Raw genomic sequence first — 24,066 nt, 5'->3', positions numbered from 1 at the left:
TCCCTTTTGGTTTTCTATCTCCAGGTCTTTGTACATGGCATTATAATACTTACTTTGTCTTCTCCAGCTGTCCTTTGAAATCTTCTGCTCAGCTCTTTTACGTCATCATTTCTTCCTTTCGCTTTAGCTACTCAATGTTCAAGAACAAGTTTCAGAGTCTCTTCTGACATCCATTTTGGTCTTTTCTTTCTTTCTTGTCTTTTTAATGACCTCTTGCTTTCTTGATGTATGATGTCCTTGGTGTCATTCTGCAACTCATTTGGTCTTCGGTCATTAGCGTTCAATGCATCAAATCTATTCTTGAGACGGTCTCTAAATTCAGATGGGATATACTCAAGTTGGTACTTTGGCTCTTGTGGACTTGTTCTAATTTTCTTCAGTTTCAACTTGAACGTGCATATGACCAAATGATGGTCTGTTCTGAAGTCGGCCCCCGGCCTTGTTCTGACTGATGATATTGAGCTTTTCTATCATCTCTTTCCACAGATGCAGTCAGTCTGATTCCTGTGTATTCCATCTGGCAAGGTCCATGTATATTTGCAATGAAGAGGTTGTTGGTCTTGCAAAATTCTATCATGTGATCTCTGGCATCGTTTCTATCACGAAGGCCATGTTTTCCAACTATCGATCCTTCTTCTTTGTTTCCAACTTTTGAATTCCAATCACCAGTAATTATCAATGCAGCCTGCTTGCATGTTTGATCAATTTCAGACTGCAGAAATCGGTAAAAAAAACTTCAGTCTCATCATCTTTGGCCTTAATGGTTTGTACGTAAATTTGAATAATAGTCGTGTTAACTGGTCTTCCTTGTAGGCATATGGATATTATCCTATCACTGACAGCATTTTACTTCAGTGTTTATTTTGAAATGTTCTTTTTCATGATGAATGAAATGCCATTCCACTTCAAGTTGTCATTCCCGGCATAGTAGACCATATGACTGTCTGATTTACAATGGACAATACCGTTCCGTTTCAGCTCACTAACGCCTAGGGTATCGATGTTTATGCGTTCCATTTCATTTTTTATGATTTTCCTGAATTTGTGCTTTGTACATTCCACATTCTGATTATTAATGGATGTTTGCAGCTGTTTCTTCTCATTTTGAGTCATGCCACATCAGCAAATGAAGGTCCCAAAAGCTTGATTCCAACCATGTCATTAAGGTTGATTCTACTTTGAAGAGGAAGCTCTTCCCCAGTCTTATTTTGAGCTCCTTCCAACCTGAGGGACTCCTCTTCTGGCACTATATCAGGCAATCTTCCACCACTCTTCATAAGATTTTCACTGGCTAATTCTTTTCAGAAGTAGACTGCTGGGTCCTTCTTCCTAGTCTGTTTTAGTCTGAAAGCTCAGCTGAAACCTGTCCACAATGGTCAACCCTGCTGGTATTTGAATACCAGTGGCACAGCTTCCAACATCACAGCAACATGCAAGCCCCCACAGTATGACAAACTGACGGAAGTGCAGGGGAGCTTAGGACAAGCTAAAGTTTAATTTAAAATGGAGTTTTGATTCAGATTTGGGTCATTTTTTTTTTAATGTTTTTCAAAAATAAGCTTTATTCTATTATAGAAGGAATATTTAAAGAAGATTTTTCTACAATCCTATTTTTCAGTAGACTCTGCTGTAAAATCAGTAAATTTTTTTTTATTAACTTTTATTGAGCTTCAAGTGAACGTTTACAATTCAAGTCAGTCTGTCACATATAAGTTTACATACATCTTACTCCGTACTCCCACTTGCTCTCCCCCTAATGAGTCAGCCCTTCCAGTCTCTCCTTTTGTGACAATTTTGCCAGCTTCCCACTCTCTCTATCCTCCCATCCCCCCTCCAGACAGGAGATGCCAACACAGTCTCAAGTGTCCACCTGATATAATTAGCTCACTCTTCATCAGCATCTCTCTCCCACCCACTGTCCACTCCCTTTCATGTCTGATGAATTGTCTTCGGGATGGTTCCTGTCCTGTGCCAACAGAACGTTTGGGGACCATGGCCACCGGGATTCCTCTAGTCTCAGTCAGACCATTAAGTATGGTCTTTTTATGAGAATTTGGGGTCTGCAGCCCACTGATCTCCTGCTCCCTCAGGGGTTCTCTGTTTTGCTCCCTGTCAAGGCAGTCATCAATTGTGGCCAGGCACCAACTAGTTCTTCTGGTCTCAGGATGATGTAGGTCTCTAGTTCATGTGGCCCTTTCTGTCTCTTGGGTGGGTCAGTCATTTTTAATCATGCCAAGTACCTAACTTTTAGAGTGCCCTCACACACAACTAATAAATGGGTGGAAGAGGATGAATAGATCCAAGAGACTGAGAAGAAGAAGCTGGAGAGGTGGCGTAAAAATCTGAAGAATGGGTATTCCAGGAGGAGTGGAAGAAATTGTTTCCGGAAGGAGAGAATGATCAAATGCAGCAAGTGTTGTTGAGACATCAGGTAGTATAAAAACTGCAAATAGTGACAGGGACGTCACTGCTAATCTTCACAAAATCAGTAAAGAGTGGGTTGAAGAGAGAGCAGGAAGGGAAGAAATGGAGACAGCGAGGTGAAAGGTTGCTGTAAATAGTTGGTTGAAGAAGAGAAAATAGCAGGCAGTAGCTGGAGGGAGGTTGGGGTTGAAGAGTTTTGAGTTTTGTCTTTTTTATTAATGGAAGAAACTTGGATGTATGTAAATGTTGATAAGGAAGACTACAGTTAAGAGGGAGACAATGAATACCTAAGAGATGGAAAAGAGAATCAACAGTAGAAGGATACTGAGAGGAAGGAGGGGTGGGCTCTAGAGCACTGATGAAGGAACACCTTCTCTATTTCTTTCAGAAACTTTTCACTGAAACCCTCCTTCCAAATCTGGGGCGGAACTCCCTGTGATCCCATAGAACTCTGTCCTTACCCAGTGGGGTATTTTCTTGCCGAATCATGACTGCCTATTTACTCACTAGGTTGTAGCTCACGTCAGCTCTATGAGGGAAGGGTTGAGTTTGCCTAACACAGTGATTCCCTTCTCTTAAAAATTATTAAGGACCCTAAAGAGCTTTTGTTTATGTGGGTTATAGCTGTTAATATTTATAATATTTGAAATTAAAACTGGAAATATTTTAAATACTTATTCATTTATTTATTTAAAAGTAATAAACTCATTGCGCTTTAACATAAATAATCTATTGTTCATGAAAAAAATTGTATTTTCAAGAACAATTCAATGAGAAGAGTGGCATTGTTTTACATTTTTTAAATCTCTTTAATGCTGGCTTAAAAAAAAGATAGCTGGAGCCTCATATCTGCTTCTGCATTCAGTTGGTTGTGATACCATGTACCCTCATAAGAGATTGAGAGTGAAGAAGACAAATAACGTCTTTCATTATAAAAGTTTTGACCCCAGTATTGGGGACTCCCAGGGATCCCTGAATTATACCCTGAGAACGAGTGGCCTAACTTAATGAAAGGACTGCAGAATTATTTCACTAACCTGAGGTCCGTCCCCAGGACTGCCTAATTCTCTGACATCCTTTCCAATGAAACACATAATTTAAGGCAGCATTCATAGAATCCTATATTAAAAATGGAGCTCTAGTGGTGCCGTGGTTAAAGTGCTTGGCTGCATACCAAAAGGTCAACAATCTGAATCTACCAGCTGCTCTGTGGGAGAAAGATGTGGCAGTGTGGCTCCATAAAAATTACAGCTTTGAAAACCCTATGGGGCAGTTCTACTCTGTCCCACAGGGTCACTGAGTAGGAATCTGCTCAATGGCAATGGTTTTTTTTTTTTTAATGTTAAAAATATCCTCAGTTAACCAACCTGTCTTTGATTATTGTTCAATTTCCATGACTTCTATCAGTTTATCAGCCTCCACCACAATTTTTGTTCAATGTTGAAACTATTCAGAGTGAAACAACTTATCAAAACTTGGAAATTCCACCAAAAGATTTGCCCTTTTCTGAGAAAGAGGAAGACCCTGAACAAGATGGATTGACACAGTGGCTGCAACAATGGGCTCAAGCATAACAACGATTGTGAGGATGGCGCAGGACCCAGCAGTGTTTCCTTCTGTTATACATAGGGCTGCTATGAGTCTGAAGTGACTCGATGGCACCTAACAACAACAACACAAAGAACAAGATTGTGCTGCATAAAATATTTTTGTAAAGGTATCATTTAGTTACAAATTCAGTTTGAAATAAATTAAATGGTTCAATTCCCATTTGGGAAATGGCTTCCCTGTTTATGATTAACCAGCAGAAATTGTTAAAACTATGGTTCTCCCAGATGCACGAAATTATGCCAGTTTCAGAGGACCGTGGGTTGGGAGCCGGGGGCCCACTGTTCATGCTCCTTTTCCTGTTAACCATCTGTGTCATCTTGACCAGTCCACTTTCCCTCTGTGGGCCTCACTACTTTTTCTTCCTTGAGACTAGACCAGTGATCCTCAGACTCATGTAAACGAGCCGTGGGAAGTCGGGCTTTTTCTCAAATGCCATATTTTTTACTGAACACCATAAAATAGTGACACATTTAATTACACTAAGTGGATTAGGTACAACTTTACCCTTAGAAAATATGATTGTATTATAAGATCCATACACCGAATCAAAACTGGGAGCACAGAAGTCCATTAAGAAAAAAAAGTAAACAAAAAGAAAAGAGAAGGCCACTCAGTTAAGCATGGTCAACTATTTGAGAATTACCCTCGTAAATATTTTCTATCTGTTCACTGTATTTGTCAGCTAATACTTGCGGAGCCATTGGTTTTAGAAAATTAGATGGAAGGAAAACTTTAATTCTGCCAATTAACTACTTCTGCTAATTGAGAAAAGTCCTATTGTCAACTGTTGCTGTGAAACCCCTCAGTCTTGCTCAGAGAAACAGAGAGGAAGGTCCTCACTGGCTTTAAAAAGTCTGACGTTCTATGCTTTTACCAAATTTCTGCTGTTCATCAAAACAGCCAGCCTTACCCCACAGAAGTATGGCCTCTGAGAGCAAAAGAGCTTCCTACATTGTCTAGTTCAATCCCTAATTTGCGGGTAAAGCACACCAAGACCTAGAGGCTCCAGGGTTTTCCTCAATCCATCCAGCGACTTAGAGGCAAGGCTGAGCTTGGAATCTGATTCTCCCATCTCCTGGTGTGCTTGGTATTTTTCTACTCTGTAAGTTTGCCTGATAGGAAATAGCACACCCACTCCAGTATACATATAGTTAATTCTCTGCTGGTGTTCTATCATCGTTTGTAACTTAGTCCACAATTATCTCTGCAGTTGAGAATTTGCCATTAAAAACGGTATCCTAGTACATAGGATTCTTGTTTGTTTGTAAGTTGAGATTTAATTATAATCCATTTTGTCCTTTTTTAAGCTGTGAGAGATGGAAAAATAATAAGCAAAACAGTGCATTTAATTGATTAGGTCAGCGTTCCATGTGTATCTATGTTTTGTTATCTGTGGTGTGTTCCATTCATTTTTGTTCAGCTTATGCGCTATAATAAAGTCTATGTGTTTTGTCAGCATTAAACCTGCATTTTTCTACCACAGAGAATAGCAGAAGAACCCCAGAAGAAAGTTCTGACTTTCCACGGGGAGAGGACAACCTGGATCGCCCCAGGAACTCTCAATGACCTTCTGAGGCTGAAAATGAAGTATCCCGAAGCCCCTCTTGTGATGGGGAACACCTCTGTTGGTGGGTAGTGAAGAGGCCACGGCTCCCACTTCCTAGGTTGAAAATCAAAATTAGCGAAAGAAGGTGTGAATGTGGCAACCACTCACAAATCAAAATGCACATCTGGCGATTCCAAACTCACCCTCTTTGCCCAGCTGATAGCCAGCTTGCTAGACAATTAATTTCTCTACTTCCTAAAGAAAAATTTCATCTCCTATTCCAATTCTTGAAGGCAACAGGATTTCTCTGAGTTTAAAGCTTTCATTCATTTAAAAAACAAAAACAAATAAACAAACAAAAATTTCATTTAAGCATCAGTAAATAGTAAAACAGATGTTTCTTTCATTAGATTCTTGAGTGAAGAATCTGCGGATAGGTTTACTATTTGGGTCAGACTCAATTAAAATATCAGGGAAATTACTAAGGAGGAAAACAAGCCTCTTTTGTCAAAGTTTTATTTTACTTTGCTTTTTAGGCCTATAGTAGCCTCTTCTAAGCCACAGTGTTATTTGCAAAAAGAAAATCTAGCTGACTTCTTTCCCACTTCTACCTTTTAGGGCCTGCTATGAAGTTCAAAGAAGTTTTCCATCCAGTTATTCTCTCTCCTGCACGGATTTTGAAATTGTTTATTGTGACTAACACAAAAGAAGGTGTGTTCTCATTTATTAAAATAAGGTCCTGATGGTGCAGGTGGTTCTGCTAAAGAAATCTAAGGCTATTTGACACTAACCAAATCACAGGCTCACGGACTAGAGGAAGTCTTATTTTCCTCTCTTCTACCGTAATACTGAACCACATGTGATCTTTTGAGAAGAATATCCCCTACGTTCGGAAACCCCTGGTAAAGACTGTTTCTATTCTCTTGAGACTCAATTTTCCGCACATAGCTGGGCCTTAACAAATGTTTGTTGATTCACCCAGAAACTCATCCAGGCATCTAATTACCATCTTAGGACTGAAGTACTTAGGAGTGCTTCAGGCGCCTGGATGGTGCAAATGGCTAACACGTTTGGCTGCTAAGAGAAAAGTTGGAGGTTCAAGTCTACCCAGACGCATCTCGAAAGAAAGTCCTGGTGATCTACTTCTGAAAAGTCAGCCACTGAAAACCCTATGGATCTTAAAACCAAACAATAATACAGCTTAGCTAGTAAAAAATGTCTGCCTTGAGCATCATGCTCTTCTAAGAACTGTCCTATATGGGATCAAAGTGGCAACAGCAACTCAAAAGATTAGACAGGAATCTCAGGGGACAGTGAATTTACGAAAATGGGGGAGAAGCAACTCAGAAAAGGAGGGTGAGAATGGTTGCACAACTTGAAGAATGTAATGAAAGTCACTGAATTATACATGTAGAAACTGTTGAATTGGTGTATGTTTTGCTGTGCGTTTTCTCAACAACAACAACAACAAAATTTTTTAAAATCTAAAGAAAAGAAATCTCTATGGAGCACAGTTCTACTCTTACACACAGATGAGGTTGTTATGCCTCTGATCTACTCAATAGCAAGTGGTTTTTCGGAGGCATAAAGTCTGTTTCTCTCCTCTGGCAGCGGATGAGGACAGCTACTCACTCACGTTCTCTGTAAAATAGCGTCAGCCTCACCACAGCCTGGAGCACGTCCCAGGGGGTCCCTACAGTTTTCCCTTCCACAACTCAGCAGAACTAATTTCAGTAACTCTCCCAAAGTTACCCAACAAGGGAAGGCCATGAGTTTTTGTTTTCACAATTCAGGACTCGATTGTTTAGCTCAGTGTTACTCCATGAAAAGTACAGGTGTATTAAAATCATTTTTAAACATTAACTTATTAATTTTACAGTTATTAAGCATTTACCATGTGCCAGCCACTAGGCTAGCTGCTGGTAAAACCAAGGCTACTGGGGGAAAAAAAAATGTGATTTCTGCCCCTAAGAACACTTATGGGGGAGGTAGACATATGAAAAGAGAATTGTAGAACAATGCAGTAAGTGTGATATTTGACTTTCAATAGTTTCCTTTATTGTCAGTGGACTCTTCCTCTACCATCTAAGGGATGTATTGAAAACTGTACTATCTTTGGATTACCCCGGTTATAGTGATATTTTTTACACTTTAATTAAGGAGAATTTGGGGTTTTTTGAGAAGGAAAAAGGCAAAAAAAAAATACCATTTAAAATGCTGCATACATTAATTTTAAAGTCAGATGCCAAGTTGTAAGTAAAATACTTTGTGGTTTTTATGCTCTTCTCAAAACTTGCCCTGTATTTTTGATTAATAAATCTGTTTGATAATAAGAAAAAATGGTGATTTAAAAAAATATTGCTTTCTATCTTGTAGAAATGTACTGATCAGATGTGAATGATAAGAGCATGTATGATGGTAGGAAAACTTTGACCTCGGTACATCCTTTTCCGTCACGATTATCATCCCGTAGGTAACTGGAAAACGCACACACACAGCCCCATCTGTCGGAGTTGCTAATTTTACCCATGATTTCAGTACTGCTGAGTCAACTTCATGGTTCTAGTACTCCAGCCGAGAAAAATTATTTTGTTCTTTCAACTTTTATTGACTTTGCTTTTGAACTTGGATCACCTTGTAGTAAATGTCCTTTGAAGTCTGAATAAATACTTGTTTTACTGTCTCAGAGGACAGAGACCTCTACTTACAAACCGTAGCCATGTTAAAACAGGTCAAATAAATGTATGTCCTGAGCTCAAAGGGCAATATAAAAAGTTTACAGAGGTGTGCCTGTGGGCAGCTATCTCCTTTCTAGAAGAATCCTTAGATTTCTCAGCAGTTCTAAGTTAGCTTATCTGGTAAGCAAAACAGAACCTTACTGAAGAAAAGCTTGTCCCAAAATGGATTCATCTGTTACATCTATTTACACAGATGAAAATCAAACTGTCCTTAATCAAATGGCCAGGGATTCAAGAAGTACTGGAGAGAAACCTTATATAATCAGAGTCACAAGCTTATTTCAAGTTCTTTTTGGACAAGAGCTTTGCAGGCTGTCCAACTTCCCAAAATTAAAGCATGAGCTCCCTCTGCTGAGTGAATGAATGTGTGTTGATGAGGTGAAACCATCGAAAACATTCCTGGGTTGCCTATTAGGCCATGAAGTTCTTAGAAACATCAGTAATTAAGAATTATAAAAAATATTTTCTTTTTTTAAACTTGTGACTCTAATGTAAGATGAAGAAGAAAGATAGAAAAAAGTAATTTACAAAGTAGAGATTCAGTAGCTGAAAATTTCCAGTTGTCTAACAAGATTTCCTGAGCACTGACTCTTAGCACAGCAATGCTTTTTAACCACCATGATGTAATTACCACGAGGTGCCCAGCTTTGGTTTTTCATAGCACTTATCACATCTGAAATTACATTACTTGTTTATTCATTTGGAGCCCTGGTGGCCCAGTGGTTATGAACTCAGCTGCCAACCAAAAGGTTGGCAGTTCGAAACTACCAGCTGCTCCTTGGGGCAGCTCTCCTCTGTCCTACAGGGTGGCCATGAGTCAGAACCGACTTGACAGCAATGGGTTTTGTTTTTTGGTTTTAAGGAGCACTGGCGGTGAAGTCCTGGTTGCAGTGGTTAAGAGCTATGGCTGCTAATCAAAAGGTCGGCAGTTCAAATCCACCAGGTGCCCCTTGGAAACCCTATGGGGCCATTCTACACTGTCCTATAGGGTTGCTATAAGTCAGAATTGACTTGAAGGCAATGGGTTTGGTTTGGTTGTGGTGGTGAAGTGGTTAAGTACTCAGCTCCAAAAGTTTAGTGGTTTGAACCTACCAGTGGTTCCCGGGGAGAAAGCTGTGTCAGTCTGCTCCTGTAAAGATTTACAGCCTTGCAAACCCTATGAGGCAGTTCTACTTTGCCTTATAGGATTGCTATGAGTCAGAATCAACTCGACGGCAGGGGGTTGGTTTTTTTTTTGCTTTATTTTTTAATACTCTCTTTTCCCACTTGCCACCTTCTTGGCCCAGCTTATAGAATATTAACAAAGGTGTCTTGTTTTCAGGGCTTACAGTAGGTGCCGGCCTCAGCCTGGCCCAGGTGAAGGACATCCTGGCTGATGTGATCCGGAAGCTCCCAGAGGAGAAGACACAGCTGTACCGGGCTCTCTTGAAACATCTGAAAACCCTGGCCGGACAACAGATAAGGAACATGGCAGTATGTTCTCTTTGCCTGCCTGCCCTCTAAGGGGGTACTTCAGTGAGGAAGGCTGTATCATTCAATGTTTCTGCTATTTTCTAATATATCCATCTGCGTTCTTCACATGCCTGAATCAGATGAATTTCCTCATTTCAGGTCCTTGGAGGCATAAGCCAAGTGAGTCAGCAAATTTTAGGTGAAAGTGCTGCTTTCCTGGTCTGCCTGCCCTTGAGCCTAGGATTTTGGCTATAACTGTCCACAAAGGGTCTATCCAGTTCAGAAAGTTCTATCTTCAACAGTACGCAAAGGGATTCTTTAACTGGTTACCTTATAAAGAAAACTAATGGGTTAATGAAGGAATAACTGACCTAGTAATAAATACGAATGAGAACCACACAATTTACTCAACCTGTTAGGATAATTATATAGTATAACAACTATACTACATAGCATATAGCTATAAAATATAATATACATGTAACTATAAACTATAACACATAGCAGAGTGATCCTTGTTCTCAATCCCTCTGTGTGAAAGAATTGTTGGATTTTCTCTATCAGTCCCATTGAAATCCTCTTCTTTGGTTCATGTGACTTCATGTTTCTGTTGGCCTCCTCTGGATCCTGTGAGGTTCACATTCTAGACTGCCCAAATAGGATGGTTGCATCTTTATATGAGGGCCTTTAACCAGTGAGGGTCATCTCGGGCATCCTATCTGCACATTTCTTAAAGTCAATTCTTCAAATACTGAATCCTCATCAGCTGCCTTTCTCAGGAAGCAGCTGCCCCAGACTGAGGGTTGTTACTGTGTGTTGGCCACAGGCCATCTCTCCTCTGCCCCCCTCACTTCTGAATCTTGCTTTGCCTGTCAGCTCTGTGCAGCCATGGGAAGGGGTTTAATAGGGCCTGGCTGGGAGGATATCAACTCCTTCCATCCTGTAGACACCACTGTCTCAGGGAAACTGCCTGGTCCCCTCTTACAAATACTGTCTCAGCTCCTGCCTCACCAGACACCTAACCCCCCAGCCCAAGGTATAAGCACCCGAGGTTATTCCCTTTAACTATTTCTTGTCTATTTTCATGCAAACTGCATGTACATAGTTTCGGAATGAATTCTTCATTTATGCACAATAATTTGAGACCCTTCTAAACCAGAAATTAGAAATGGTGGCATTGAAGTAATTTTCACTATTGATCTTCACAATTTCTGTTTTATAAATAAGTAAAGGGATTAGAGATTCCTCTAAAACATTTTAGAATTTGCATGGAAATCTCATATCCATGCCCGCATTTTTTAATTTTCATTGCCTAGTTAGGTTGCAAAGAATTCTCTGTGTAATTCAGCGCTTGTCATAATAAAAGCCCTGAAGTTGTTGATCTCTCTTTCTTTTAGTCCTTAGGAGGTCATATTATTAGCAGACTTTCAAATTCTGATCTCAACCCCATTTTGGGTGTAGGCAATTGCGTCCTCAACGTTGCTTCAATAGGTGAGTTACTGAATCCCATTGTAAATACTGACGTCAGTTTTATAAACATACTGAACACAGGGTTGGAGGGTAATGTGAACTCCTCATATAAGTCATTGGTTATAGTGCTAAGTGTATATCCACAAAGCAAGAGGATAATAGATGGAAAGGACATATTTTGGGTAACCAGGAAACAATAGTGAAAGCATCTCAACTTGTCTTTCTTTTCGTCTATTCATTATCAGTAGATAAAGCATTTGTAATCAAAATAAGTTTATGATTAGTGTTATATATCAAGACTACAATGTGATGGAACATAGAGTTTATTTTAAAGGCAAAATGTATTTTAGTAGCTTTGTGAATTCCTTTTGTCCTGGATTTATAGGTTTAGGACCTGAGAGATCATTTACAATTTTTAAGCATATACCAGTACCAGCACCTGTTACCTTCCAGTTAATTCTAACTCATGGTGACCTCAGGTGTGTCAGAGGAGAACTGTGCTCCATATGGTTTACAATAGCTGATTTTTTGGAAGTCAATCATCAAGGCTTTCTTCCAAGGTGCCTCTGGGTGAACTCAAACCACCAAACTTTCTGTTAGCAGCCAAGCATGTTAACTGTTTGTACCACCCAGGGACTCCTTTAAGCAAATATTTTGGTGCATTTTATGGGAAGATTTCTAAGCCATAATGGAATCCCTGAGAGGATTCATGAAGGTCATAAGGCATCTATCACGGTGTCATGGGCCTATTGAATATAAAATATCTCATTTCATATTGACCTTGTCAAGTAAATTTGCTTGAAAGGAAAGTCCCAGCAGGACTGGGCTGGGGAAGTGGCACTTATCTGTTGAAATCGAAGACAAACAGAACACTGTTTGGTTTACAAACGCACAAGAAAAATCAATCTCTTTTTCACTTGGATTTTGACTAAAAAGAGTGTTACCCAATTTGATCCACTGTCCTGTCCTTCAAGCTGACTTCTGAATGTCTTTTACCTCCTACCGCAAATCAAACCCACCTTTAAAGGATAAAAATATATCACCACTGAGGCCATGGGCTCTGAAAAAACATCTGCCCAAAGAGTTCCCAAACTGTCTTGAGGAGGACACCACTATTGACATAAATATAAAATCTCTCCCAAGTTGACTGCTTCAAGGGGAACACCATTTATTTGTAGGTCTGTGTTTCAGGATTATGGTTCAAAATAATCACATGAACTTTATAGCTGTGTTTCATTTATTGATGTTACTGGTGTCATTTGTATTTCATTTGTCAATGTCATTGTTCTCATGTTTACCACCCATGTTTACCACCATCCCATTCTACTCAGCTGTTCCAAGTCACCCAGATGCTCCCCCCTACAACACACCCATCTATCTGTCATTGCCACCACATTTACTCATGGATTTAGACCCTTCTGCCCTATAAATCACGTATTGTAACCTTGGTGCACTGTCTCCTATAAGCTGGAGGTGCTGTTTTGTGTTAGCACAGGCGGAAGACTGGTTTTCCAAGGAGTATCCCGAGATATCTTTTCGACTTCTTTACACCTGGGTAGAACCAGACTATTTGATAGTTATATTACGTGTGACTTTCAATTTCACTTTAGAATGTATTTTTATTATAAGGATACTACTGGATTTTATAACATATAAAGTCATTTCAGTAGTACATAATACTGTAAAATGAAATGATATTTTTTCCTTACAGAAGGAACACAGCAAATTCCTTTAAATGATCATTTTCTTGCTGGAACAACAGATGCAAACCTTAAACCAGAACAAGTCTTAGTTTCTGTTTTCATTCCAGTCTCTAAAAAGGTATGAGATTATGATGTAATCTATCTACTTTCCTGTATTTGATTTCAGTTGCTTTACTTATTTGTTTTATTGTGGTAAGAATATACACAACAAAACATTCACCAATTTGACAATCTCTGCATATATAATGCAGTGATGTTGATTATGTTCTTCATGTTGTTAGTTGCTTTATTCTTGTTTTGAATTAAATTAGATATAATAAAAATAGAATTTGCAGGCTGAAAACATTCCCCTTGAGAACAGGAACAAGACAAGGATGCCCTTTATCACCACTCCTATTTAACATTGTGCTGGAAATAAAGGGCATCTAAATTGGTAATGAAGAAGTTAAGCTGTCCCCGTTTGCATATGATATGATACCATACATAGAAAACTCAAAAGACTTCATGAGAAAACTACTGGAACTAATAGAAAGATTGAGCAGAGTAGCAGGATACAAGATCAACTTACAAAAATCAGCTGGATTCCTATACACCAATAGAGAGAACAATGAAAAGAAAATCAGGAAAACAATGCCATTTATAATAGCCCCTAAAAAAAAAACTGAAGAATAAATCTAACCAGGGATATAAAAGACCTATACAAAGAAAACTACAAAACACTACTGCAAGAAACCAAAAGAGATCTACATAAATGGAAGAACAAACCATGCTCATGGATGGATAGACTCACATTGTGAAAATGACAATTCTACCCAAAGCTATTTACAAATACAATGCAGTCCCAATCCAAATACCAACAACATTCTTTAAAGAGATGGAAAAAAAAAACTCATTAACTTTATACGTAAAGGGAAGACCCCCCCCCCCAGATGAGTAAAGCACTATTGAAGGAGAAGAATAAAGTAGGAGGATTCACACTACCTGACCTCAGAACCTACTATACGGCTACGGTAGTCAAAACAGCCTGGCACTGGTACAATGACAGGTACATTGACTAATAGAACAGAATTGAGAACCCAGATGTAAATCCATCCACCTATGGTTACCTGATCTTTGACAAGGGCCAAAGTCCATCAAATGGGGAAAAAAAATAATCTTTTTAACAAACGGTGCTGGCAAAGCTGGATGTCCATCTGCAAAAAAAATGAAACAGGACCCGTACCTCACATCATATACAAAAACTAATTCAAAATGGATCAAAGACCTAAATATAAAGCCAAAAATTATGAAGTTAATAGAAGAAAAAATAGAATCAACACTAGAGGCCCTAATGCACAACCTTAACAGGTTACAAACCACAATGAACAGCACACAAACTCCAGAAGATGAGCTAGATAACCAGGATCTTCTAAAAATTAAACACTTATGCTCATCAAAAGACTTCACCAAAAGAGTAAAAAGAGAACCTACAGACTGGGAAAAATTTTTGGCTACAACAAATCAGACAAAGGTCTTATCTCTAAAATCTACAAGAAAATCCAACACCTCTACAACAAAAAGACAAATAATCCAATCAAAAAATGGGGAAAGGAAACAAACAGACATTTCATCAAAGAAGACATTCAAGTGGCCAACAGACACATGAGGAAATGCTTGCCATCACTAGCCATTAAAAAAAAGAGAAACGCAAATCAAAACCACAATAAGATACAATCTCACCCTGGCATTACTGGCACAAATAAAAAAACAGAAAATGACAAATGTTGGAGAGGCTGTGGGGAGGGCAGAACTCTTATGCACTGCTGATGGGAATGCAAAATGATACAACCATTTTGGAAGACGATATGGTGCTTCCTTAGAAAGCTAGAAATAGAAATACCATATGATCTATGAATATATCCTAGAGAAATAAGGTCATCACACGAATAGACATGTGCACACCCATGTTCACTGCAGCATTGTCCACAATAGCAAAAAATGGAAACAACCTAGATGCCCATCAACAGATGAATGGATAAACAAACTGTGGTACATATATACAATGGAGTATTACGAAATGATAAAGAACAACAATGAATCTGTGAAGATTCTTATAACACGGATGAATCTGGAGGGCATTATGCTGAGTGAAATAAGTGGATCACAAAAGGACAAATATTGTATGAGACCACTATTGTAAAAACTCATGAAAAGGTTTACACACAAAAAGAAACAATCTTTGATGGTTACGAGGGAGGGGAGTGGTGGTGATGGAAAAATACTAAATAGGCAATAGATAAGTGGAAACTCTGGTGAAGGGTGAGACAGTACACAATACTGGGGAAGCCAGCACAACTTGTACAAGGCAAGGTCATGGAAGCTCCATAGACACATCCAAAATCCCTGAGGGACAGAATTGCTGGGCTGAGGGCTGAGGGGACCATGGTCTTGGGGAACATCTAGCTCAATTGGCATAACATAGTTTATAAGGAAAATGTTCTACCTTGTACCCTGGTGAGTAGTGCCTGGGGTCTTAAAAGCCTGTGGGTAGCCATCTAGGATACTCCACTGGTCTCACTCCTTTATGAACAAGACAGAATGAAGAAAACTAAAGATACAAGGGAAAGATTAGTCCAAAGGACTAATAGACCACATCTACCACAGCCTCTCCACCAGGCTTACTCCAGTACAACTAGATGGTGCCCAGCTACCACCACTGACTGCTCTGACAGGGATCACAATAGTGGGTCCCGGACAGAGCTAGAGAAAAATGTAGAACAAAATTCTAACTCAAAAAGAAAAGATCAGACTTACTGGCCTGACAGAGACTGGAGAAACCCCTGGAGAAACCCCAAGAGTATGGCCCTGGACACCCTCTCAGCTCAGTAATGAAGTCACTCCTAAGGTTCACCCTTCAGCCAAAGAATGGACAGCCCCATAAAACAAAACAAGAGTAAAGGGGCACATCAGCCTAGCAGCAAGGACTAGAAGGCAGGAGAGGGCAGGAAAACTGGTAATAGGGAACCTAAGGCTGAGAAGGGAGAGTGTTGACATGTCGTGGGGTGGCCAACTAATGTCGTAAAACAATTTGTGTACTAACTGTCTAATGAGAAACTAGTGTGTTCTGTAAACCTTCACCTAAAATACCATTAAAATTTTTTATAAAAGGAATTTGCAGCAAATATTTTATATGCACCTGGGTGCAAACAATAATAACAGATTAGATATCAATCTGCTTCATTAGAGAGCTTTAAGACATTGAATAGTTTTCATATTTTTTTTTCTTCGAAAGCTCTAAGGACCTAGGATCCTAGGACTCACATATCACATAATTGAAAAAGACCAATAACCTTATTTTATGGGTGAAAAGACTGAGGTCCAAAGAAGTATAATTACCTCAGCAGGGCTTCACAGTGAATGGGTGGCAAAGCCAGGACCACAACCCACCATCAGCCTCAGAGGAGTTAAGTCGAATAAAGAATAACTGACAAAGCTTTGCATTTTGACACTACAGCCTAAGATGAATGTTTTCTTCAAATTGCAAGAACTGCAAAGGAATAGGTGAGAAGTTCTGATTATACTAAGACACAGCCAGCACATGCGGACTTCATGTATTCATTGAAAAAATACGGCTTTGACTTGCTTTCTGTTTAACAGCAATATCTGTCTGCCAAATGGAGAAACATGGCCAAATGTGGGTGTTACTATTGCACCTCAGTTCTTGAGCTCCAGACCAGTTCAACCGATAAATGAAAACCTGTTGCCTTTGCTAGAACACAGAAGAGCAGCACTCTCGATTTACTCACACTCTCCTACAATATAATGTACTCATTCACAATTTATGGAAGTCTACTGAGTATCATATGAGCACAAATAAACAATCACCATCATTCACCACAAATACTACTATGTCCTCCAAAAAGAAAAAAAAAAAACACCAGAAAACAGTTGCTGTGGTGTTAATTCCAACTCATAGGTACTCCATGTGTGTCGGAGTAGGACTGTGCTCCATTGGGTTTTCAGTGACCGATTTTTTTGGAAGTAGATCACCAGGCCTTTTTTCCAAGATGCCTTTGGGTGGATTTGAACTCCCAGCCTTTTGGTTAGCTGCTTAGAAGCAACCATTTGAGCCATCCAGAGACTCCTAAGTGCCCTCCAGTATTTCTATTTTAAATTGAAAGCTAAAGTTCAGAGAAAGGGGTGATGAAATTAGGGAAAGAATAAAATTAAATGAAGACTTCTATTGTTAACTTACCATTGATTAGCAGAACCCAGCATGCAGAGTCTCTGCTGGTTAATTTAGCGATGCTGTGACTTGAGAAAAGTTTTGCCAAAGGAGATGGGAGAAGACATTCTGAGAATGGAGGTACTCCAAACTCATGGTTTTTCATGAGGATGACTATAGCAATGACTGGGGTGGCTTTAAAGTAAACGAAGAAGTTGGTCCCACACAATGTCACCTATGTGGTATTCTCACCACCCCCAAAGTTCATGAGGAAATAATCAGATAAACTCAAATTGAGGGACAGTCTGCAAAACAACTAGTCTTTGGCTCTCCAAAAATGTGTCATTAAAGACCAGAAAAAAAAAAAAAAAAAGCTGGAAAGCTTTTCTAGAATAAAGAAACTATGAAGATGACACCTGAATGCAAAGTGTGATTCTTCATTAGGTTGAGGGGGATTGAGGCGGAGGGAAGCACATGGGTGATAAAGGCCTCTTTTTGGTACAGTTAGAGAGATTTGAATATGAACTGTATATTAAATACAAGTATTGTATCAACATTAATTTTCATGATCTTGATAATGTTATTGTGGTTATATAGGAGAAATTTTATGCGCCACAGGCAGAGATATTTAGGGATGAAATGTCGTGGTGTTTGTGCCTAACTCTCCAATGTTTCAGCTAGAACCGTATGTGTGCATGTGAGTGTAGCTAGCTGCAGAGAGTGGGAAGATGCGACACTGCATTAACTGGTGAATCTGAGTGTAAACCATATAGGTATTTATTATAGTATTCTTGACACTTTCCCATAGTCTTGAAGGCTTTCAAACTAAAACATTGTTCCTATTCTATTCCAGTGGGAGTTTGTGTCAGCTTTCAGGCAGGCCCCACGTCAACAAAATGCCCTTGCCACTGTGAATGCCGGAATGAGTGTCATTTTCAAAGATGGCACAAACACTGTTGTGGACTTAAACATCTTATATGGAGGAGTTGGCCCTACTACAGTCAGTGCAAGTAAATCCTGTCAGCAACTTATTGGAAGGTGATTTACAAACACGTACATTACACCACATAGAGTCCAGCACCTGTGGAATCATGACAATTGATGTTGTCACCAAAGGAAGAGGCCTATATCTCTTCTCTATAACATCATAGCATTTTACAGGAAGTGTACCTGATTGTTAAAAACAAGACTTTAAGTAAAGAGTGTACACGAAGATTTTGTTATGATATTGCTATAAAAGAAAAAGGATTTTATCAACCTTTGTTCATAATTTTACAATTAATTTTCTAGTAGCTATTGCATGCCTATTGATACTTTACTGTACTAAGGTGGTTGGATTTCTCTTTTTTACCTAGGTGCTGGGATGAGGGAATGTTAAGTGATGCTCGCAGGCTTGTTCTAGATGAAATCACCCTTCCGGTCTCTGCCCCTGGAGGAATGGTGGAATTTCGAAGAACTCTCATGATCAGTTTCCTCTTCAAGTTCTACTTAGATGTTTTGCAGCAGTTAAAGATGAGGGTAAAGATGAATTTGTCTTTAGGATGCCCTGGGCAAGAGGGTTTGTTTCAGGTGCTGAACACAAGTGCTGTTTTCAAGTGATTTTTTGAGGTCCCTAGGGTTGCTATATGAGTCAGAACTGACTTGATGGCAACAGGTTTGTTTTTTTGTTTGTTTGTTTTTGCTTTTAATGGGATGAAAGAGCCCTGATGAAACAGTGGCTAAGCATTAGGCTACTAACCAAAAGGTCAGCAGTTTGAATCCACCAGCCACTTCTTGGAAACCCTATGTGGCAGTTCTACTCCGTCCTATAGGGTTGCTATGAGTCGGAATCGATTCGATGGCAATGGGTTTTTATGGGATGAAACCCAAAAACCTCTTCTAATTCATATAAATTTCCCTAAAGCAATGAAAATTAAGGTCTGAAAACCATGCAGAAATATAAATTAAAAATATATTTTTTCTATCAATCAATATCTTACAATTAAGAGTTCCCATTAAAATAATAAAGGCATTTGTATTTCAGGACCCCAGTGGATATCCTGACATCTCCAAGAAATTCCTAAGTGTCCTAGAAGACTTTCCTTTGACCATACCTCACGGGATACAGTCATACAAGGTCAGTACATTTTATGAAAGCATAGAAAAGCCAAGTGGGATGACAACTGTCCTTCAGCATGGCTTTACTTTTTTATTTCAAATTACTATTATAGGGTCAGCCTTTTGGAAAAGGTCAGCTATGTAAATGCTTTAAACAAAGCTATCTGTATTAGTTTCCTAAGACTGCTGGAACAAAGTACCGCAAACTGGGTGGCTTAAAACAACAGAAATTTATTCTCTCACAGTCTGGAAGCCTGAAGTCCAAAATCAAGATGTCAGCAAGGTTGGTTCCTTCTGAAGTGCTCTGAGAGAGTCCGGTACATGCCTCTCTCCTAGCTTCTAGTGGTTTCCCATAATCCTTGGTGTTGTTTGGCTTGTAGATGCATCTCTTCAATCTCTGCCTCCATTGCCACGTGGATGTGTGTCTGTGTCCAAATTTCCTCTTATAAGGACACCAGTCATTGGATTAGGACCCACCCTAATCCAATATGAGCTCATCTGAACTTGATTTTATCAGCAAAGACCCTATTTCCACATAAGGTCATATTCACACATACAGGGTTAGGATTTAGGCATATGTTTTTGCCAGACACAATTCAACTCATAACAGTATGCAAATGCTTTATACAAGCAATAATACATTACAAGATACAATGTGGTAAGTTTCCCATTTGCAATACCAAAAAATAAGAAAATAAAGAACCCATTGCCTTTGAGTCTATTCTGACTCCTAGCAACCCTATAGGACAGAGTACAACTGCCCTATAGGGTTTCCAAGGCTGTAAAAATCTTTAGGAGTAACCTCAACAAGAAATGTGCAGGTCTACATGAAGAAAACTTTTTAACTCTATGGGTGAACTTTAAAAAAGAAAGGGGAAAACATAGCTAGTCATTGGCTAGTAAGACACAATATGTAAACATACCAAGTTTCTCCTAAATTATTCTATAAATTAAATGCATTCCCAATCAAAATACCAACGGCGCTTTTGGAAACTGGATTTTCAAATTCATTTGTTGTTAGTTATTGAGTAGGTTCTGACTCATGGTGGCCCTATGTACGACAGAATGAAATGTTGCCGGGTCCTACCCCATCTTCGTGATCATTGGTATATTTGAGTCCCATTGTTGTACCCACTGTGTCAGCCCCTCTCACTGAAGGTTTCCCTCACATTTTTTGGCCAGCCTAGGGAGTTCATCTTCTAGCACTATATCAGACAATATTCTATTGTGATCTTAGGGTTTTCATTGGCTAATTTTTGGAAGTAGACTTCCAGGCCTTTCTTCCTAATTTGTCTAGTCTGGAAGCGCCAATGAAACCTGTCCACCACAGGTGACCCTGCTGGTATTTGAAATACTGTTAACATGGCTTCCAGCATCATAGCAACATGCAAGCCACCACAGCGCAACAAACTGACAGATGAGTGGTGGAAAGTTTATCTGAAAAGATAAAAATTGACACTTTTGAAAAATAACAATAGAAAATGAGGTGAACTACGTCTATGTAATATTTGTATCCATTATACATCTCTTAAAAAAAAAATTGCTGTCGAGTTGATTCGAGACTTACAGCGACTGTGTAGCACAGAGTAGAGCTGCCCCACAGGGTTTCCAAGGAGTGCCTGGTGGATTCAAACTGCCAACCTTTTGATTAGCAGCCATAGCTCTTAACCACTACGCCACCAGGGTTTCCTATATAGCTCTAGTAGTTAAAAAATTATAAGTACTGATACAGAAGGGACAAACAGACCTATAAAACAAAGCAGAATCCAGAAATAAAGGGGAAAATGGAAATTATTAGAAATAAAGATACATATCAAATAAGTATAAGAAAATTTAGTATTTAGTAAAGCATACTGGTAAAACTAGGAAGCCATTTTAAAAACAAAGAAATCTTGAAACATAAAACTATTTCTACCTTTCACCTTACAATGAAAATAAATTCCAAATTGATTTTGGATTTAAACATTAAAAACTAAAGCCATAAAATTACTAGGCAAAAATACAAGTAAATGTGTTTTTTAAATGCATAGCTTAGGGAAGTCCTCTCTAAATATAACATGAAACCCAGAAGCCATAAAGGAAAGGATCGATAAATGTGATGATATAAAACAGAAAAACTTTAGTAAAAAAAATAAGAAACATCTTTTCAACAAATAGTTTTATAAAGCAATAAACAAACCAAAAACCAAACCCACTGCTGTCGAGTCGATTCCGACTCATAGCGACCCTACAGAACAGAGTAGAACTGCCCCATACAGTTTCCAAGGAGAGCCTGGCAGAATTGAACTGCTGAACTCTTGGTTAGCAGCCGTAGCACTTAACCACTATGCTACCAGGGTTTCCAAACAAACCAAAGAATGGTTTAAGAAACAAAGTTAAAGTATACCCACTGGAAGATTACTGGGAAAAAAGTATTAAGCTCTATTGAACCTCACTCAGATTTTCTAGAATACAACAATTTAGATTGGCAACAATTTAAAAATTTGATAATACCCACCAATGATTAAGTTCGACTTTCTTTTCACAAGTGTACTCTCTCAGTTAATAATAAAAATAACTGAAATCAAAAAGCATATTCTTTGTTAAAATTAAAAAAAGAAATGTTTGGGGTTCCCGGAGCCCAGCAGCAGGGGGCAGCAGAGCAAGTTTGCGGCCTCTACGTATTTTTTGTTCAAGTTTTACAAAAGTAGCTTTTCGCTGACACAGTTCCTGAGGTGACAGAGTGCAGCAAGAATGGAGATGTATCATAATTTCTTATCATCTCCTTAGCAACAATAAGTAACCAATTGGGAGCTGGCTAGATGGTATCTGAGTGTTCTATCCAGGCCAGAATATGTGCACCGCACACTATGAAGACTCTTATCTGTGCCGTCCACCAGAGGCACCTCTGTTTCTGAGTTGTTACTGAGTCAGGCTGTTTTGTCTCTTGGAGAAGCTGGCATTGAACAAACAGGTGAAGTCCAAAATCTGCATTTTGTCACTGAGATCCCTTTCCCAACAGTCAATAAACTAGGCAAAAAGCCCAAACCAAATTCTCTGCTGCTGAGTCAATTCCGACTCCTAGTGACCCTATAGAGTTTCCAAGGCTGTAATTTTTAAAAAATTTTTGCAGAAGCAGACTGCCACATCTTTCTCCCATGTTGCTGCTGGTGGTTTCAAACCGCTGACTTTTTTTGGTTAGCAGTTGATTGCTTTGCCCACTGTGCCACCAGGGCTCCCTAAACTGGGCAAAGGGGAGCAGAAACCAGGAAACTGCCAGAAATTCTCATTTGCTTTCTGAGCAGACACCAGCAACCACAGTCATATTAGCGTCATGGCTTTGGGATTGGAAATGAGGAGAAGTTGGGAGGGAAAGGTGAGAGATAAAATAAGAGCGTGAGTGTAAAAGACTTAGCCAGCTCCCTTCTTCTGCTGACAAGTAGACGCTTGGGTCAGAACAGATCCCCTCTGCAGTCTGCTGCTTCAGGCTCTTTCCAATGCTTTGGACCACTTTCCTCCTATTGCCCTCTCTGGCCTCCCCTGGTCTAGCATTTTGTACTTTGCTTCCTGGGCTGCCCTCACACAGGGCATAGAATCCAGTTCCCATCAATGAAGGGGGGGGTGGTGGGGGAGGCCTTGCAGGCACTTGTCCTCAGCTGCCACTAAAGCCGTCAGTCCCATGCCCAGCTCAGCTGTCTGTGGAGATGGCACCTCTGCACAGATCCAGTCAGTGCAGTTGCTATGATGCTGAACAGGTTTCAGCAGAGCTTCTAGATTAAGACAGACTGGGAAGAAAGGCCTAGAAATCCAATTCTGAAAATCAGCCAGTGAAAACCCTATGGATCACAAGGGTTTGATCCACAATCAATCATGGGAGTGGCACAGGACCAGGCAGCATTTTGTTCCATTGTGCATGGAGTTGCCATGAGTCTAGGGTTGACTAGATGGCAGCTAACTATAACAATAGCTGTCACAAAGCCAATGCTCACTTTGGGTCCAGTCCCTACCCTTCCTCATCGTCGTCACACTTACTGTCTTTACTTCATGTAGATAAAAAGTGAGTGAGAAGAAAAGCCCAGGTTAAGCTAAAAACAGACTGGTTTGGAAAGCTGGCCTCACACAGAGTAGAGAAAGGTCCACCAGCTTCCTGGTAAATGTTTCTATTTAATAAATTCTCATGCTTGATCAGTTTGCTTTGTTTTTAAACACAGTGTGTAGATCCCCAGCAGCCCCCACAAGACCCAGTTGGACGGCCCATTATGCATCAGTCAGGTATTAAACATGCCACAGGGGAGGCTGTATTTTGTGACGACATGCCTGCTTTCCCAGAAGAACTCTTCCTGGCTGTAGTGACCAGCACCAGGCCGCACGCTAAGCTCATGTAAGTAAAGAAGTCCTGTAAAGCCAGTGACACCTAAAAGACACTTAAGGGAGTTCTCATTTATGAAGGACCTACCCAATCCAACACCTTGACATAGTTCACTAAAAAGCAATCCCAGCATATATTTTGATAAAAAGAAGAAAGAAACACGTGGGTTTGTGAGAAGACAAAAGAGTAAACTACTGTTAAGACAGAGTTGGTATCTAATTTGCCAAAGAATTTAAAGGGGTTAGAACCACTTCCTCTGCTCATGAGATCCCCAAAGAGCTGTAATTCTCTCTACCTTTTCTCTGGATGTCTATCTTCAGAGGAGCCTGAGTTCCTAAAAGTGCTACCAATTGGGCATGAGTTTATGAAACCTCAAGGCTACATCTATGCGGAAGGTGAGAATAATAAAATGCTCTCCTAAGGATCCCACTTTTTGTCACCTCTGCATCCAGTAAAAACCAATATTTTCCACT

The 24,066-nt window shown here is 39.6% G+C and overlaps 1 protein-coding gene across 2 annotated transcripts in view; it reads left to right on the top strand.

Moving 5' to 3' along the window:
* Positions 1–24,066, top strand: part of LOC100662726 (aldehyde oxidase 3-like) — a 98,830-nt gene that overhangs the window by 21,778 nt on the left and 52,986 nt on the right. For both annotated transcript variants that reach the window (XM_064286338.1, NM_001303259.1), the window contains 9 exon segments: positions 5,519–5,663; positions 6,200–6,292; positions 9,641–9,792; positions 11,169–11,262; positions 12,953–13,062; positions 18,002–18,186; positions 18,504–18,666; positions 19,172–19,264; positions 23,436–23,605. In XM_064286338.1, the coding sequence (XP_064142408.1) occupies positions 5,519–5,663; positions 6,200–6,292; positions 9,641–9,792; positions 11,169–11,262; positions 12,953–13,062; positions 18,002–18,186; positions 18,504–18,666; positions 19,172–19,264; positions 23,436–23,605 (1,205 nt within the window).

This window comes from Loxodonta africana, chromosome 6 (assembly GCF_030014295.1).
Source record: "Loxodonta africana isolate mLoxAfr1 chromosome 6, mLoxAfr1.hap2, whole genome shotgun sequence".
NCBI classification, from domain to species: domain Eukaryota; kingdom Metazoa; phylum Chordata; class Mammalia; order Proboscidea; family Elephantidae; genus Loxodonta; species Loxodonta africana.
The sequence above is the reverse complement of the archived record's forward strand: the minus strand, read 5'-3'. Positions and strand labels throughout refer to the sequence as shown.